Consider the following 17,220-nt stretch of genomic DNA (forward strand, 5'->3'; position numbering starts at 1 on the left):
CATTGCTGGGCCATGGGACACCGTACTTAGAGTGAATTTAGTAAAATAGCGGGAACATGCGACCCAGCTTTGAGTTCTTGTACATCGTCAGTTCGAGCCGGCAAACACAATAGAGCATTGGCACCAACCATAGAAGAAATAGCGCTGCTCCGCTGGAATCCTGTGGATTCTGTCCTCGGTCCATCCGGTGAAAACTTGATATGCACGCGCTGGAACTCTGGACGAGTGTCAAGCTTGACATCACGACTGATGGCAACACTGAAATGGCGGTGCTCGTATGCGTGCCCGCGGAGCTTGTCAATGCATGGTTGCACAAACAAACTGTAGCAGACACTTGCAGAGGCCGGATTTCCGGGTAGGGCAAACACCAAAGTTTCTCCAATGGTGGCAAAAGTAATTGGTTTTCCAGGCTTCATATTGACGCGGCCAAAGTGGATCTGGCCACCGAGTTCTTCAATCGCTGGTTTGAGTAGATCTAATTCACCCATCGATACACCTCCAGTAGTAATAAGAACATTGACCTTGGAGAGAGCGTATCTCAGCGAGCGCAGGAGATCTGCTTCTTTATCGGGAGCGATACCGAGATCGACGGGATCAATACCGGCAGCGTTCAAGGCAGCAAGCAGCATGGGGCGATTTGAATCTCGAACTTGCGAGCCACAAACCTGCGAATCAACCGAAACTAGCTCATCGCCGGTGGAAAGGACGCCGACAACCGGCTGCTCAAACACTCTGACGGCAGGGATACCAATGGACGCCAATAGACCAACTTCGCCACCGAGTGAGGAGATCGGGGTTCCTTTCGCCAAGACACAGGATCCTTTAGCAATGTCTGAGCCTATTTCTCGAATGTTGTCCCCGGCCCCCACACCAGAAGCATGGATTTTGATCGCAACCTCTTTACCGTCCTTTTCCTCGGCTACGGTCGTATTTTCAACCGGAATTACCGCAGTAGCACCGTGAGGAACAGGTGCTCCCGTGGTAATTCGTACGCAGGTCCCTGGTTTCAGCTTGATAGTGTCTTTGGAGGCTGTTACCACCTCGGCAAGTGGTAGGATCCCCGGACAGTCACTGTGGAGGACCGCATACCCGTCAACAATACTTGCCCTGAATTGAGGGACATCAACGCGGGCATGAATATCATCAGCAATGACTCTACCAACAGCATTAAAGAGAGCCACGTCAGTCCGCAGGGTTGGTTCGGCCGCTGCATCCATGACGATCTTGTATGCGTCTTCGAACGAGATCATCGGAAACGGGCTCTCTCTTGGTCTTTGAGCTGATCCATAAAATTTGAGACCCTTTCCGTGACCATGGTGTGGACATAGCTTTGTAGGAGTGCTTATCGCGGCAACAACTGTCTGTTGGGCAGTAGCGGGGTCTGCCGACGACTTCGCCGATGAGTGCAGATCGCGGGAGCTTTCGCCAGAAACCAACTTGATTGCGTGGGTCAAAACAGGAAGCACCGCCTGGATATTCTCGACTGCACCCTTTGGAGACCCCGGGACAGTAATTACCAAACTGTGCCCGATCGTACCCGCCACAGGGCGAGCCAAAGCAGCCAATGGAGTGATCTTGAGACTTTCGACCAGCATTGCGGTAACAATTCCAGGAGCAGGCCGGTCAATCAGCTCGTAGACGGCCTCAGGAGTAGTATCGCGAGGAGAAAAGCCTGTGCCGCCCGCGGTGACGACCAGGGCGTACTTCGCAGCATTGTGACGCACCGCAGACTGGATCGCCTTCTTGTCGTCAGCGACATACACAATGTTGTTATTTGTCTGTAAAACGTTCTGCAAAGCCGGGCCCGTGGCGTCCTTGGAGGGATCCGACGCGCAAGTGTCCGACACTACGATGATAACCGAGTCCATGATGACACAACCGACCGGCTTGCGAAACGTAAACTAAATAACCACAGGAACCCACAGGAACCCATTGGCCGGTTACCGCACAATTACAATACTTTTCACCTACATAATACTTGTTTCATCCTCCTGCACCCTGTAGCCGATTATATAAAAGAAGATGAAACCAGCTCCGTTAGTTGTCTCACTAATGACCCAAAGCTCAGAGCCCAGCAGTGGGGCCGCAGACAGAGCGCCGTTGATTCCGCAGCCGGCGCCGTTGTCACCGTTTGGATCGGTCTTCACAGACTCGGTTCCGGCCGCGCAATGGGACGTCAACGATGTAGGAGACTGGCTGGAGTCACTGGGGTGTGGGACGTACCGAAGGGGGTTTGAAAATAACGACATATCGGGGGAGATTTTGCTTGAATTGGGTCAGGCGGAGCTGAAGGCTTTGATCGATAAAGTCGGAGATCGACTCCGGGTGTACCAGGGGATCAAGCGGCTGCAGTTTATTAGTGAGGCTGCAGCAACGTCCGCTGCTGCCATTTCAGCTAGTAGCGCCCCGAGCAGTTCGTCCGCGCTCGATTCGGGGCCGCGTTCTACTGGCTATTTTTCGAGCGTTGACACCTTTTCCAGTGACCGCTATGATCAGGACTCGTTGCGGTTCGTATACCCCGACGGCACCACTCGCTTCATTTCGGTAGCCAACGCAAAGGACGCTACTGAAATCAAGCTTAGCGCCATCCGTCGTATTATTCCGGCCCTAGCCGAGACTGCACTTGTCAATTGGACTATTACCGACGCCGAAAACCGTCCTGTGAGCGACCAGGACATCATGGCTCGCGCTCGGACTCCCTCGCCAACCTACACATTTTATGTGCGACACAGCCCCATTGGAGAAATGAACTCGCCGCGAAGGCCCGCTCAGCGTACGTCTACAGCAGCACTCCGATCGGTGGTGTCTGTTGGTCGACCCACAAGTCAGCAAGTATCCATGAACCTGGAAAAGTACTTCCCTGGAGTCGACAGAGAAGAACTGCAAGCGACAATTCGAAACTCTGTCATTGTGAGCCGACGGCTTTCGACTATTCGCAATAGCAACCGTGTCAGTCGTCGACTCAGCAACCTAATGGTTCCATCGACAGGCGGAGAGACAAGTATTGCCCCACCAGGCACTGTTACGCCAATGCGTCGCCAAACCGCTACTAAGGGGAATCGTAACTCACATGCAACTTTTTCGAAGCGATTCTCCTCGCTGGCCCCGTTTGGAGCTTTGAACGAAGATAATGAACTTGCAGATGAAAACGACGAAAACACCCTCACTGGCCATGCAGCCCAGCCTGTTTCAGAACAAGAAGGTATCGAGGAACTGAATCTCGGCGACCACATGAAGGCCGAATGGTTCAGAGGTAAGCTTATTGGCTCGGGATCTTTTGGAACAGTGTATATGGGTGTGAACAAGACCACTGGTGAGCTGATTGCTGTTAAAGAGGTCCCTATTCCCAAAGACGATTCTGGCGGCGACAAACAGAGAAGCCTCAAGATGGTTGAGGCCCTCAAACGTGAAATAAATTTCATGAAAGACTTCGACCACGAGAACATTGTTCAGTACCTTGGGTTTCAGACGAACAGCGACTCTTTGCATATTTTCCTTGAGTACGTTCCCGGTGGCTCACTTTTCTCTATTCTTAACCAGACAGGTCCCTTCGAGGATACTCTTGTCAGAAGATATTCCCGGCAGATCCTCGCCGGTCTGCAATACTTGCATGATCGGCACATTGTTCATCGCGACATCAAGGGTGCCAATGTTCTTGTGGACAACCGTGGGGTCATCAAGATCTCAGACTTTGGGCTCTCGAAAAAGGCAGAGACTCAGCAGCTACTTTCTAACCGCCAGAGCATGCAGGGGTCTGCGTTTTGGATGGCACCCGAGGTCGTGAGGCAGCATGGAGGCGCCACGGTAAAAGCAGATATCTGGTCATTCGGTTGTTTACTTATTGAGCTCTATACAGGGACGCACCCCTTCCCCCAGCTTTCACAAATGCAGGCAATATTCAAGCTGGGAAACCACATGCGTCCAGAGATACCGAAAGACTTGTCTCCCTCCGCAGAGGACTTTTTGCTAAAAACGCTTACTGTAGATATCGCTGCCCGACCTACAGCTAGGGAACTCCTTGAGCATGCATTTTTGAAGTAGGATAGTTTACTTAAAAGCTTCAATTATTTAAAAACTCACATGTTTGAATGTTTTCAAGTTCACTGTAAAATAAAAAAAAGAAAGTGGACGACACCGGAATCGAACCGGGGACCTCGCGCATGCTAAGCGCGCGTGATAACCAACTACACCAGACGCCCTATTTCTAGAGACACGAAGGCCTAATTCTATAACATGCGAATGTCATAGCTCTGTCGGCCAAAAATAGAACGTCAACCAGAGACCGCAGGTGTGCAATATAGAGCTGGACTCATCTGTGTGTGAGTATTTGAGCTCGATACTGCGAATTAAGGAGGATCAATCGTTACGATAGGTGGCAATTATTCGTCACATTAATATGAAAATTGAACCGTGCAAAAAAGAAATGGACGACACCGGAATCGAACCGGGGACCTCGCGCATGCTAAGCGCACGTGATAACCAACTACACCAGACGCCCTATTTCTCGTTTGGAGGTTGATGAGTTGTAGAAGTGTCGTTGATCTATTTCTTTACAGAACGTGGGTATCCCATACTATCGGCACAATGGCTGCTTTGAGGCTATTAGTTCAATTCAAGCGTCATTCTTGTGGAAATGCCATCATTTATCCAGCAGACGCAACCACACCCGCTCAAAACTTTGTAAAGTTCACGGAGCATAGGTCTGAATCGTTTCATACACGACCAGCCAGCTGAGAATGTTACGCGGTTCCTGAATTTCGGCCTGGAACGAAGCCCTCTTTGCATTCTTGCGTGACATGATGTCTCATATACTCTAATGGGCTATTGAAACTCCAGCAATTCCTCGATCCAGGTGCCGTCCTTTTTGTATGCTACAGATAGTTTTCGGGCTTGGTCAATAAATAATTTTTTTTGCGTCAACATTAGTTTTTGACGAGTCTTGTCCTTCTCACCTTTGATGACAGCCACCCAACGAGCAATATCTCTGGTGGCATAGGCCTGGAGGTACGCACGGAGAGTGCTGCTGCCGTCGAGGTGTGAAGCGGCATCTTCCAAATCATGGAAAGACAGCGCGATCAAATAGAGGGACTGGAAATATTGAGGATTTTCGAGCGGGTATGAGGGATGCACATTTGTCAATAGATAGGACAAAGAGCTTTTCAAGGTAGCAATCTCTTGCGAATCAATTGCATATTTTACGGAGAACTGGAGAACCTCCGAGCCAAATTCCGACGGCCCAGATGCAATTACCGCTTCGCGTAAGCTTCGGACCTTATAGGGAGTAGGTGATGCTTTTACCTGCTCGAAAAGCGTCTCCTGCTCTGCTTTTGATAGAACAGCATCCCCTCGACTCACCAACCCGGGAGTAGATGCAGGTTTAGCGAATCTGGCCTTTCGTTGAGCAGCCTTATCCATGGACCGGAGCGCGTGCTGGAGTGGAGGGAAGCGTGGCAGCGTTTGCTAAGTAATGTTATACACTTGACATAATCAGCGCTCCAGACGCCGAATGATGAAAAGAGTCAAGATCAGAGCTGCGCAAGCGAGATACGCATGCAGCTGGAAAGCGTCCTTGAAGCATTGAGTGCCTAGGCAGAGGCCATCGTGAGCGTGGGAGTCGTAGGTATGACCAAGACGGGTTGACAGAAAATAGGAAATAGGTACAGGTGAAAGAGCCACAATGCCCCAGTTTGCAGAGAAATGAGAGACTCCGAACGCGTCGCCAACCACGCCAGGGAACCCGCCGTAGCAGTAGCCATAAAACAGTCCAGACAGAGCGGAAGGAATCCAAAGGGACTGGACGCTCTGCACGTTCATGCAAGCTATTTGAGCAGCAAAACACAGTGCGACAGAGAAAATAATCGTATAGGTACGCGATTTTCTCAAGTGGATTCTGAAGATGTCGGATACTACACCGGCGAGTACGCGTCCGCTGAAGTTGGCCGCAGACAAAATAGCTACTTGCTTAGCTTGCCATTCGTGTTCGACTTCATTGAATGCAAGGGCCTTGACAATGTATCCGCAGTTATAAATATAGGCTTGTCCCATAGCAGCAAGAAGTCCTAGCAGCAATGAATAGCCATAGAAAAGCGGAGATCGTAGAAGAGCGGTCCCGTAGATTTCGCGTTTCAATCTGGCTGGCGTGGTTGATGGTACGGGCCTTGAGGCGTTATCGAGGTTAACCAAACCAATATAATCATCATCATACTCCTTGGGGCGTGTCTGCTGCTTTGGTTCTGAGTACACGACCACTGGACCAAATATCACGATCAGAGCGGCTGGGACAAAACACAGCAGCGACAAAAAGCCCAACGGATCGCCAGGCACTGCCCAATTTGCAATGCTGGAGATCATAAATGCGGCAAGACCGTAGCCGGCCATTGGCATTGCTGTTGCGAATCCACGATTACCCGGAAATTTTACCGCCGCACACTTGACTGAAGCAGAAAATGCAAACGTCGAGCCTACTCCAACTAAGAATAGCGCCAGCGCCAGAATTGCTGGACTAGGTATGGAGTTTGCGTATACTGTACGCACAGTATAATATCCCGCAAAAGTAGCGATGCCACTTGTTGCGATCGGGGCAGTATAGCCGTAGCGGTCGGTGACCATGCCAGCCAAAGGTCCCGTGCCAGACATGGCGAGGTTCCCTACCATGCCAATGTTCGAAAGCTGTGTAGCGGTGAGTCCCAGGCGATCGCTGAGCTGTGGTGCATACGCCGAATATACGTATAATGTTCCACAGCTCATCGCGACAGCGAAACACGACGCCAGTGACACGACGTCTGACATTGAGGTGGAAGGAAATCACGTGCAGAAAGTTGGGCTGAGGTAACGCATCGGACTTGCATCGAGCTTGGCAAAGTTTCAGGTACCCGGCGGGCGAATATTCAAGCTTCGAGGCAATAAATGCGCACTGTATTTTTTGGAAGTGATCTGTTCTCTTATCCCTCTTTGAAGGCTATTCATGGCTTGATCAAGAACCCCTCGGATCTGATTGTTGCGACACGCCTGCTAAAACCCTCCGGACGCGGCCAAAACACGGTAATTGAGCCACCTGTCGTTTCCTACGCCAAACAAAATGGCTTAAAGTGGCTTCAGATAGAGACGCTTCGTGATTTCGAAAATTTACAATCCGATTTCGATCCCCAACTCGCAGTGGCTGTTTCGTATGGTAAGCTGATCCCGGCTCTATTTATCAACAACCTCGAGTTCGGTGGGTTGAACGTGCACCCAAGTTTACTGCCCCAATACAGAGGCGCTGCACCTTTGCAAAGAGCCATTATGGACCTCCAGCCGCGAACTGGTGTTTCGGTTCAAACATTGCATCCTACGAAATTCGATCACGGCCGGCTGTTGTGGCAAAAACAAGTCGATTTGTCAAGATCAGTGACTCTTTTTGAGTTGAGAGACCAGCTGGCCGAGTTGGGTGCTATGGGCCTGTCTCAGGTGATCAGCGAACAGTTGTTAGTGGGTGACTTTGAACTCCCCTCGACAGCTGCCCCGTCAGTCGCTCCTTTGATCGATCGCCGCGAGTTTCGAGTCAACTTCAAAAACTCGGCGGCAAAGGTTGATGCTACAGGCCGAGCCTTGGGCAAGTTGTGGTTTGAGCAGGAGATGACTGTCACCAAAAAACGCAAAACCAAAACTGTAAATGTGAGAGTAAATCTTGAGGAGTTTGTCCCCTTAGACTTGGCCGACAACTCTCCACCAGGAACTATTAGCATGCAAGGAACGGGCGAAACCGCAGCGCTGGCGCTACGTGTGGCCGACGGATACATAGGAGCTCGATGTGTCACAGTCGCCGGGTTTGGAAGAGGCACTGCTTTGGACTATTTCACAAATAAAGATAAAAGAGGTCTTTCAAGTAGTGCTAATTTATGAGTACATATTTTACGACAACAACAATTCGCGACGATTGAACGCAGCGACAGCCTCAGAAATGTGACGATAGATATACTTGCGCGTAGACTCACTTTCCAAAGGAATGAACGGGCCCCGAACACCACCATGAAGTTTCAAGTTGATTCCACTATGTTCCATAACGATGCTGGCAAGCTGATCATAAGTGACTACCCAGTCTGTTCGTAGAGTACCCATTGCCACCACTATGATGCGCTGGAGAGAAACCACAATCATTCGTCCAGCGGCAAGATTGGTGTGGGCTAGATATTGGTCCTTGGAATATTTGGAATTGTCGGCACTGTGCAGGACCATCTGGCCAGCTGCAGCCCGAGGATTGTAAGGAGAAATGAGCTGGCTCGCGGAAATCACTCGTGGCAAGCGAACACGTACAATATCAGTCACATCAAAAATGGTGGTAGTATTCCGTAGGCCCTCAGAAAAGGTTGAGGTCATATCGAGGAATCCAATCATGGTCTTTGTTGGCAGGCCCACCAAGCCTCGTCCTAGTCCTTCAAGGAACCCAACCGCACCATTAGTAGCAGCGCCCTCCAGAGGGGCTTTGGCCAATCCAGTAACACCAGACGCAAACGAGTCATAGAAAGATATGGCGCCCATAGACAGCCCATAAAGGGCATGACGGGGTCTATTTCGAAGTGCTCGTGCTTGGCGGCGGTTAGCATACTTGCTATCGAGGGTCATCAGAGCAAGTCCTTTAGAAAGCGAGCCTGTAACTTTTGAAACGGAATCTGACACACCATAAACTGACTTTTTCATAAACGACAAACCACCGCGTGCTAAGCCAACGCCGAATTCGGAAGGACGATCAGTGATGGTATATCCATGATAAGGCTCGTAAAATAGATCCATAACACCAGAAGATATGTTATTAAACAAACCGACAGGATTCCCGATGATATCTGCACTGCCCATAACCTTGTAAATTTGATAAATAAACTCCTGGGTATAGTGTGTCTCGATAGATTGTGCCAACAATTCTGGGCGCGTTCTAACGTTTTCGATCAACAATGCATTGAACTGAACCGGGGCATCATTGATATTACCAACTGTCATAGTAATCGCATTGATAAAGTAGTTAACCTCGTCTTGGAACCAACTCTCAAGAGACAACTGACCAGTGCGCACGAACGAAATGTTGAGCTGAGTAGGCTGCAAGTGCAGCTGCTCAAAGTAAACATCCTTGGAACTAGTAGTCGAAACCGCATCAGGAATCACAATGTCCTTGCGGTCCAACAGTGGTTCATCACTTAGCCACAATGACTTCTTTTCCATCGCCCGAACCATGCGCAGAATTTCAGCGACAAAACCCTCATCAACCTCAATGGTCATTTCTTGCAATAGAACAGTGGCATGTTTGACATACATCAAACCGTAACTGTCATCCTTGATCCGGGTTACAGAACCAGAGAACGTTGGATGCTCTTGCATCTCTGTAGCAGTCTTGGGCAGAACAGATGGATAAAGTATCACAGGGAATTCTGTAGCTCCAGACAAACAGTTGTCGACCTGGATCCACTGACATTGCCAGGATAACGTTTCAAAGACATTAGAGGTACTGTAGTTCAGCTCAAGATTTCGTAAAGTCAAGTAGCACAGCTCTTTGCTATCCGAAGTGATGTAAGAAACACCAATTCCTTTGAACCGGATAGTAACACCGAGAGTATCAAACTCCTCCTCAAGCTGGTGAGCTACGAACTCGTTTCCGCTCGTGACAGAAGATACAGATGCAGCAGATGATGTCGAAGGCCGCACGTCGTAGTTGCTCTCCTCTGGGTCGTAATCAGAAATTACCAAGGCCTGTTTGGGTCCATCAGCAATAACGCTCAGATTCACAATGTAAAGGCTTCCATCAGAAAGCGGGAACCGAGTGGGCCTTAGCTCACCAATTTCTGCCAACTGTATCCTACGCTGACGTCCACCAGATTCAAGAACGAGCTCTTTCAAATTTGCAGCCGGGAAGTCCCAGGAATATGGCATCTGACTTTTAACAGGTAGACGATATCGAATCGGAGTAAACTTCCGACTTTCAAAGCCCTCCTCGTCAACGAAAGGATTGCTTTGGAACATTGTGAACTCAATATTAGTGAAATTTCGAATAGAGAATGGCCATTGCTTCGTCTCTGAAATGTGCACAAACAAAGTCGCGCCTTCTAAAGCAACATCAATCTTAGCTAACGTTGTGGGTTTCCCGTGCTCTGACAATCTCAAGTGAACAGTGCCAACATTAGCCATCGAGAACGATGAGGACCAGACTGCTTCATCATTGTTGAAACTAACACACATTTCGCGCTCGCTGAACTTGGATATAAAACCAATCGGTACGCTAGTATTGGGCAGAGCTTCAACACCATTGTAATCTGATCCACCAGGTTCGCGAAGACGTATGCTTCGGTCCATATTATTGCAAATAACGAAACGTGGCGTCACAGAAACAATTCTCGTACCGCGATATCTTCCTGACCCATCTTGTACCGACAAACCTAGGAACATTTCCCTCTGGCGGTCATAGGCAGGAACAGCTAATTCACTTAAAGAGCCAACTGCACTAATATTGACAGGAGCAGACCAGTTGCTATCATCTAGACGGAACGTTGCGCGAGATTTCGATTGACTGTTTTCAAAGGACCACATCTTGGGACGAGAATAGCGCACTGCTTCAAACTGGTCACTCATTTTGAGTTTCTCAGTTTCCAGCGGCATTGAAGCACGGTTTAGACGTGTTGAGATTGCCAGTTCATGTGCTGTTCGGTTTAAAATAACATATGGTGCAGAAATCACAATTGCCTTGCCAGCATTTTGAGGAAGCTTCACATAAGAAATTTGAAGCCTCAACTTTTGTCCATCCTCATGATATAAAATAATCTCGTTTTCAACATCATACTCTTTGGATCGTGAGTTGATGATCGCAAACTCACTACGTTTCTTGAAACCAGCTCCTTCCAGAGGCTGGACACTGAGTAAAAGAAGTTGCAAGCGATTGACAACATGAAGATACTCTCGTCCAGTTTGCTTAACTGTCCCGCTAAAGTCCAGTTTCTCGTCTCGGCAGAATAGCTTGAATTCAAAATCATAGGGCAGGTTATTGATCAGCATGAAAGGTGCACACAAATTGATGGACATGAACCCATATCTCTCGGCAAGCTCCTCATCCTCTGAGTATTTGCGGGCCTGAATGTAAAACGGTGATTGTTCTCCAAAACACTTGACAGTGACAGAGTGCTCAAGCAGATCTTCCCAATAGATAGGGGTTTCAGCCCAGGCGTAACCCATTGAGCGCTCGGGCCTCACAAATATCATGCTATCAACAGCCAAAATCGGAACAGCATGCTCGTCTCCAGGTTGGAGAGTGAGAGTATAGTTATCATACTCTGTGCTTTCGTTTGTGGGCATCAGTCTCACCTCTATCGGGAGGTTCGTAGTGTTGTGCAATGATGTTGCAGAGCGGACTGTGACGTACTTGACCTGATCCTTGATAGAGACATCCACAACAAGCCGATCTGAAGTTCGCTCCTTATCGGTTGTACGTAAAGGGTACATCTCTTGTCCAACTGAATTGACGTAAACATTGTGCAAGTCCTCGTATTTCGTGTCGATTAGAGAGATACCAAGCGCTAAATTGTGCATCTCTTCATGCAAGTTTTCGCGAACCAGTCTCCAATCGTAGAACGACCATTTCTTTGACTCATCGGGCGCCAATTTCACAACACTCTCTAAAGAATCGGGGTCCTGACATTCGGACTTGACTTCGATATCAAATCCTGTTTGGTTAATCAAACGGTAAGGTTCCTCATGCTCTTTAGTACTGCGCTTGAACACGGCATCGAGATCTTGACCCTCGAAATAATGCTTCACTTCGCCAACAATATCCAAAAGAGCCGGTGTGACTTCAATATCGGTGATCGTTCGACTCAAAACATTGATCTGCTTCGACTGCAAACCCTCTCGTTGGAGAACGTTAAGACCAATCTCAAAGTTATCGATCAGGGGCTCCCAGGCGGATTTCGAAAAGTTGTATACATTCGCGCTTAGCTCCAAAGAACCATCTACTCGTAAAGCCGAAGACCAGTTTTTCATGTTGATATAAAAAGGTTTCACTTTACTTGACAAAATTGGCATAAGGTGGCTAGGCCCAATCACAACAAGCTTGAACCCCTCAAAATCAATTGTACAAGACTCACCCATAATTTTCACAGTATCTACCACGCTGTCTCTCCTAGGTGCGCATTCTTCGTCACAATCGCACTCACTCTCGCTTTCACTTATTCCGTCTTTATCTTCATCTGCCTCTGTATTCGTCGTCAGCAGCGCAGAAGCCTTGTTCAAAATGGCTAAAATCAACCAGATCTCACGGAGAGATAACCGTACAATCACTGGCTCAATAACACCACGTATACTGCACAATTCTGCGGAAGCGATAGGACGTCTTGAATCAACTGCCAAAGAAAAGTTAAAGTCGTCAATAACCCTCAGCCGCAAAGAGTCTTGAGATTTCATCTGAGTCAAAAAGAGGCCAATATGGGAAACGCTCAATGTTGTAGTTTCCTTAACACCTAGCAGAAGCTCTTCCATCTTGAACACAATTGCTTCACTATTTGCATTCGAAGGATCAGCAAGTAACAACATGTAAAGATTGAGAACTGTTAGATCAAAGCGCAACGATGGGGGTGTAGGTTTAGGACAATTCAAGCTTTGTTGATCGAGCTCGAGAGTGGACGATTCACGCCGTTCTTGACGGTCCTCAATTGATAAAAGGGATTTATGTTGAGGATCCTGAGAATCACTCTGCAGTTGTTCCTGATACCTCAAAAGAGATTCTCTGGCGCTCGCTTTGTATCCGGATTCAGAAGGTCTGGGAGGTAGTTGAGGACGGAGGTTTCTGTCCTCATTTCCCTGCTTTGAGGACTTTGGATGGTGCCTAGGGGGACATTTTGCAGTTTCGTCCGTGAAAACATAGAACTGCTTCATTGCAAGAAGATAATCCAGTGCTAAAATAACTTTAGGACTGTCGACTAGTGCACGCACATACAACGGCTCGTCCGGTCTTCCCACAACATGGGCGGAGAACTGTGGCGAATCATGATTAATAGCAGGAACGATTTCAGGGAACTTGTTCTCTTTAACCGTCCGCAAGTCCTCGATAGTGAAAGACTTGATTGAAAAATCACCCTCAATAACACTGCTTTTGTTCATTGTCAAGCCAACAGAAGTCTCGGTGAGTTTAAAGGACGAAAGAGCGAAAGACGATAATTCACCTGGACTACGCACTCGTTCTGTTCCCTTGAAGAGACTGAAAGATACTTCAGGGGCTGAGAACTGGAAGCTTAGTTTGTCCGCTTGAATGGCATCATTGGGTTCAGCAGCTGCAGCTGCAGCTTCATCACTAGCCATCCAATACTCTTTCTGATGCTGATCCAGGTTTTTTTCTTGCGCAAGCTTTTGCCTTAAATCACCGACCTCGTCATTATCGAGGCCACCAATGGACCCACTAAGGCGACCGACCATCGCACAGAGCTGCGTACCCAGCAAATATTGATACTCTGTCAATCGTATCTCAACAGGACTCAGCTTCGCAGATACCATAGCGAGAGGGCGTCTGATATCTGCAAAAGGTGAGGCGATACTGGCGTTGATCGTCAAGTCTAAATCATCCAGCAATTCAAGATTTTGACTGGCACCATACAGTTGTGAGGTGACCTTGACGTTGCGGATTCCAGCGTTGATGGTATTTACAAAGGCTTCGGGGACACCATCAACTGGGTGGAAATAGTTCTTCAAATAAATTTCTCCTAGTTGCGCACGCAGAAGCTCCGAGGTGTTATTTCCCAAACGAGGATAAATCACAGTGGGAGCATGAACAACTACATCAAACTTGATGTTGTTTGGTAAATCGATAATGGTCTGGTTGAACTCCATCATACGGGCTTGATCGTAGACCGTCTTCATTTGGCTGAACTTGGCAAAAAACTGAATCATTCGGCCGAACGGTTCCTCAACTAGGCTGACCTGGAGAGCACCAGATCTAAAGTATACGAGAGAGCTGTAACTTTTATTCTCGTAGGTCTCGTATCTGAAATCTGCCAAATCTCCACCACCCTCTATACTCAAAATTCGGCGAAGCATGGAATCAGCTGGTACACCGCTATCCATCATATCGACAATGGAGACAGCGCCCAGTCGGCACTGGAACTGGATCGTCGATTGGATATTGACATCCATTTTGGCAGATTCAAGTTCAAGCTTTGAGAGGACGATGTTGTCGTCATTCAACAACGCCGAAACTGACTCCAAAGATATAGTGACTTTTATGGTGCCATCATTTTCAGAAGAGTAAGGATGGTTAGGTGCTGGCTGTGCCTGGGTTCGAGCCTGAGTTTCAGGCGCGGGCTCAAGTTCATGGGGAGTCGTAGATGCACTGTCTGGAGCTGCGAATGTACTCATAACATAGTCGTAGATGGTGAGAATCGTCGTAGGCGTAAGAACGAATCGTAGAGCAGCCATCTTAATGTCTACCTGCTTGCTGTTATCAAGATCATTTCCCCTGTAATGAAGTTGGAAAAGAGGGTTGTCTTGACTGTTGCGGGTTGACACAAGACGTCTTAAATCAGACGAGGCCTTTGTATTCACAAAATCTTCAAGCAAGAGATCACGCATTTTCAAGTCCACAGCTTTTACTGTGTCCTCCATCCAATAAAGCAGCTCAAGATCCTGCATGTGAATTCTTAAAATCTTGACATGCTCCCAACCTCGTACCATTGTCAGATCTGCGCGCTCTACAATAAATCTCAGCTCAAAGACTCTCCTACCGATGACTTTGGGTTTAGTCTCTGGTTCATTGTCGAGTTCCAGCACAGATGTGGTTGCCCGTCTAAGCTCGATCCGATCCGGCGGTTCCGAGCTGGAAGTTTGCGGAATTGCCGCATCGATAACTTTCATCAAAAGCTTATACTGGACATCAGCAAGAGTTAAATCCAAAGATGGCAACGAGATCGACAACCTTGTTTGAGTCAAGCTTCGAGTTTGAGGCATGATAGAAATCTCTAGCAAGAATTTGAGAGTTGTTGGAGCCAGCGCTGTGGCTTGAGTAGCTTTCTTCCCATGCAGCGCCTTGTAGCACTCCTCCGAACTATGACCAAGGACGATTTGGGCTTCCGAAAGCGTGATAGTCAATCTGTCATACATCAAAGATTCAAGCTTTTTCCAGTCTGCCTCCGTATATTTTGCGGCTTGTTTCGACTTGACTTGATCTAGAACTTCACGCTTGACAAGATCGCTTGAAACAGTGAGGCTTCCCGAATCGATCAAAACTGTTGGCGTTTCGTCTTCGGACGGATCAAGTGGCAAGACAATTACAGGTGCTTTGACATCAACCTGTAAGTTGAGTGTTTTGTGTTCCTGTAGCGCATATTCAAGACCCATTCGAGTTTGCTCCCGTAGCTCTTCAACGGTTTTATTAGCCGCGTTAACAATTGCGTCCACAGTTTCATACTTGTCCGCATCTGGTGTGAAAAACTGGATAACTTTCTCCAGCAGCCGGGCGTTGTGAACTATAGTTACGCTCCGCGACTTCAGGAACAGATTATAGTCTGCAATTCTATCCAACGGGTGGGTTTCAAAAAGTAGCCAGAAGAAAGGGCCATCACCTTTGTCTTTGCGGTTGATTTCCACAATGTTAGCGTACTTTGTTTCTGGTGTGTGATCATGAATGCCGAAATCTTCAAGCGAGATGCTGAACAGTAACGAATCTGCGCGGTTGACGAATTTCGCTTTCGAGCCATTGAAAGCGAGAGAAGCAATCTGGCGATCCGAAGACTGCCGCAACTGAACGCTTCCACATCTTAGCCCAAACTCTATGTCGAGAAGAGTCTGGTGCGTCGAAACATCCTCTAGCGAGTTACCATGTTCATCCAAATCGAGCACTTCATACAGTTCTCGTTTATCCTCTTCCGAGAACTGAATGTCATGGTCAGGTTCGTTGGGTCGGTTATTGGTACTAGATCCAGATCCCCATAACCATGAGCCCCAGGAAGAAACTGCGCGTTTTGACTCGTGCACAGCACGCTCACGTACGGTTCCATTCTTGAGTTCAGCCTTTGCAACTTTTCTGAAAAACATCAAATCATCGATAGTGTATTCCTTTTGTAGATCGTCGAATTCTTTTTGGTCTGAGTTGTTTAGAGGCTCAAACACTTGCTTTTTGTAGAGTTCTCTGTAGCGTTTGAAATCATTCCAGCGTTTTTGAACAGCATCCCAGGTTTTCTGACGATTCTTTTCACGAATAGACTCCAGGACTGTATTTGCAGCATACTTAAACCATGCTCGGGGATCTTCTTTAACCGTCATTGCCGGGCGCTTGCGCCTGAACTCACGGGTGCGGACATATCGATGGAATCTGTCGCCCAACTCCAGGAGATTCGAGTATTGATCATGATCCATTGACAACGCCAGCTCCTCGAACTCCAATTTGGCTTTGATCTTGGGAGTGGCCTCTGTAGCAGGGTTCTTATCAAGTTTGATAAAGCCTTGGCCATTGACCGGCCTCAACAGATCCTGCTCACAGGATACATCTAGAATTTTGTCCTTGAACATTTGGAAGAGAGATTCGCGGTCATTCGGATTTTTCTTGTTAGCGCCGGTATACGACTCAGCATCGGTGTCCCAGTAGAGCGCGAGAGAGTCAAGCGTTGCAAGCTTGTGGGTCACTGCGGTCACCTCTGAGATGAATTCAGGCACCCAATCTTTATTTGTGGATACTGCACTGAGCTCAGCCAAAGTAATTCCTGTGGCAAAAGGGTGCGATGGAACCGTTTCGCTGTCCTCATACCTCAAATGGATGTTCTTGATCGTGATTTGTAGGTTGTCAATGACCTTTGTTACCAGAGATCCAACAAAGTTCTGGTTTTGCGTCTCTGCTGGATCGGAGGAAGCACTGCGCTGGCTTAATTCCCAGAGTTCAAGCTTGTCCAGTTTTGTAGCATAGTCCCGTCGAACAGTGTCGCTGGTGGGCTCGGTGGAGGTACCGAGATCGGGTGCGGCAAGTAGAAACACGTCTTCAATGAGAATCTTCACGGGCTTTCCCTTGAGATTCGAGTATGGAATTTGCAAAATAAGGCTTCCGACGTGCCCATCAATCACATTGACTGGGAGATGCAATTTGTCTAGCGCCGCACGCTTAAGCCGCAAATTTCTTAGTTTGACATCACCGGATAAAATCCCAATGTTCAATTGCTTCGGATCAAAATTCTCCACATACGCTCCTACCACCCGATTCAGGATAGTAGCAACCACAGATTCCAACATGGG

General features: G+C 48.0%; 6 protein-coding genes across 6 annotated transcripts; 2 read left to right on the top strand and 4 right to left on the bottom strand.

Annotated features, from left to right (window-relative positions):
* Positions 1 to 26: 26 nt before the first annotated feature.
* B9G98_03874 (Molybdenum cofactor synthesis protein cinnamon) lies at positions 27 to 1,868 on the bottom strand (the record flags this gene model as incomplete). Its single annotated transcript, XM_024810431.1, has 1 exon — positions 27 to 1,868. The coding sequence occupies one exon, from the start codon at positions 1,866 to 1,868 to the stop codon at positions 27 to 29; it is 1,842 nt and encodes a 613-aa protein (XP_024666199.1).
* A 154-nt stretch (positions 1,869 to 2,022) lies between these two features.
* On the top strand, positions 2,023 to 4,041 carry B9G98_03875 (Protein kinase byr2; the record flags this gene model as incomplete). Its single annotated transcript, XM_024810432.1, has 1 exon — positions 2,023 to 4,041. The coding sequence occupies one exon, from the start codon at positions 2,023 to 2,025 to the stop codon at positions 4,039 to 4,041; it is 2,019 nt and encodes a 672-aa protein (XP_024666200.1).
* Positions 4,042 to 4,821: 780 nt separating this feature from the next.
* On the bottom strand, positions 4,822 to 5,415 carry B9G98_03876 (hypothetical protein; the record flags this gene model as incomplete). The annotated part of the gene is made up of 1 exon (XM_024810433.1): positions 4,822 to 5,415. One exon carries the CDS (start codon positions 5,413 to 5,415, stop codon positions 4,822 to 4,824), a length of 594 nt encoding a protein of 197 aa, XP_024666201.1.
* A 72-nt stretch (positions 5,416 to 5,487) lies between these two features.
* Positions 5,488 to 6,789, bottom strand: B9G98_03877 (hypothetical protein; the record flags this gene model as incomplete). The annotated part of the gene is made up of 1 exon (XM_024810434.1): positions 5,488 to 6,789. The coding sequence occupies one exon, from the start codon at positions 6,787 to 6,789 to the stop codon at positions 5,488 to 5,490; it is 1,302 nt and encodes a 433-aa protein (XP_024666202.1).
* A 117-nt stretch (positions 6,790 to 6,906) lies between these two features.
* B9G98_03878 (Methionyl-tRNA formyltransferase) lies at positions 6,907 to 7,881 on the top strand (the record flags this gene model as incomplete). The annotated part of the gene is made up of 1 exon (XM_024810435.1): positions 6,907 to 7,881. One exon carries the CDS (start codon positions 6,907 to 6,909, stop codon positions 7,879 to 7,881), a length of 975 nt encoding a protein of 324 aa, XP_024666203.1.
* A 9-nt stretch (positions 7,882 to 7,890) lies between these two features.
* Positions 7,891 to 17,217, bottom strand: B9G98_03879 (Vacuolar protein sorting-associated protein 13; the record flags this gene model as incomplete). Its single annotated transcript, XM_024810436.1, has 1 exon — positions 7,891 to 17,217. The coding sequence occupies one exon, from the start codon at positions 17,215 to 17,217 to the stop codon at positions 7,891 to 7,893; it is 9,327 nt and encodes a 3,108-aa protein (XP_024666204.1).
* Between the last annotated feature and the right edge of the window lie 3 nt (positions 17,218 to 17,220).

This window comes from Wickerhamiella sorbophila (assembly GCF_002251995.1).
Source record: "Wickerhamiella sorbophila strain DS02 chromosome Unknown contig2, whole genome shotgun sequence".
Lineage (NCBI taxonomy): Eukaryota > Fungi > Ascomycota > Dipodascomycetes > Dipodascales > Trichomonascaceae > Wickerhamiella > Wickerhamiella sorbophila.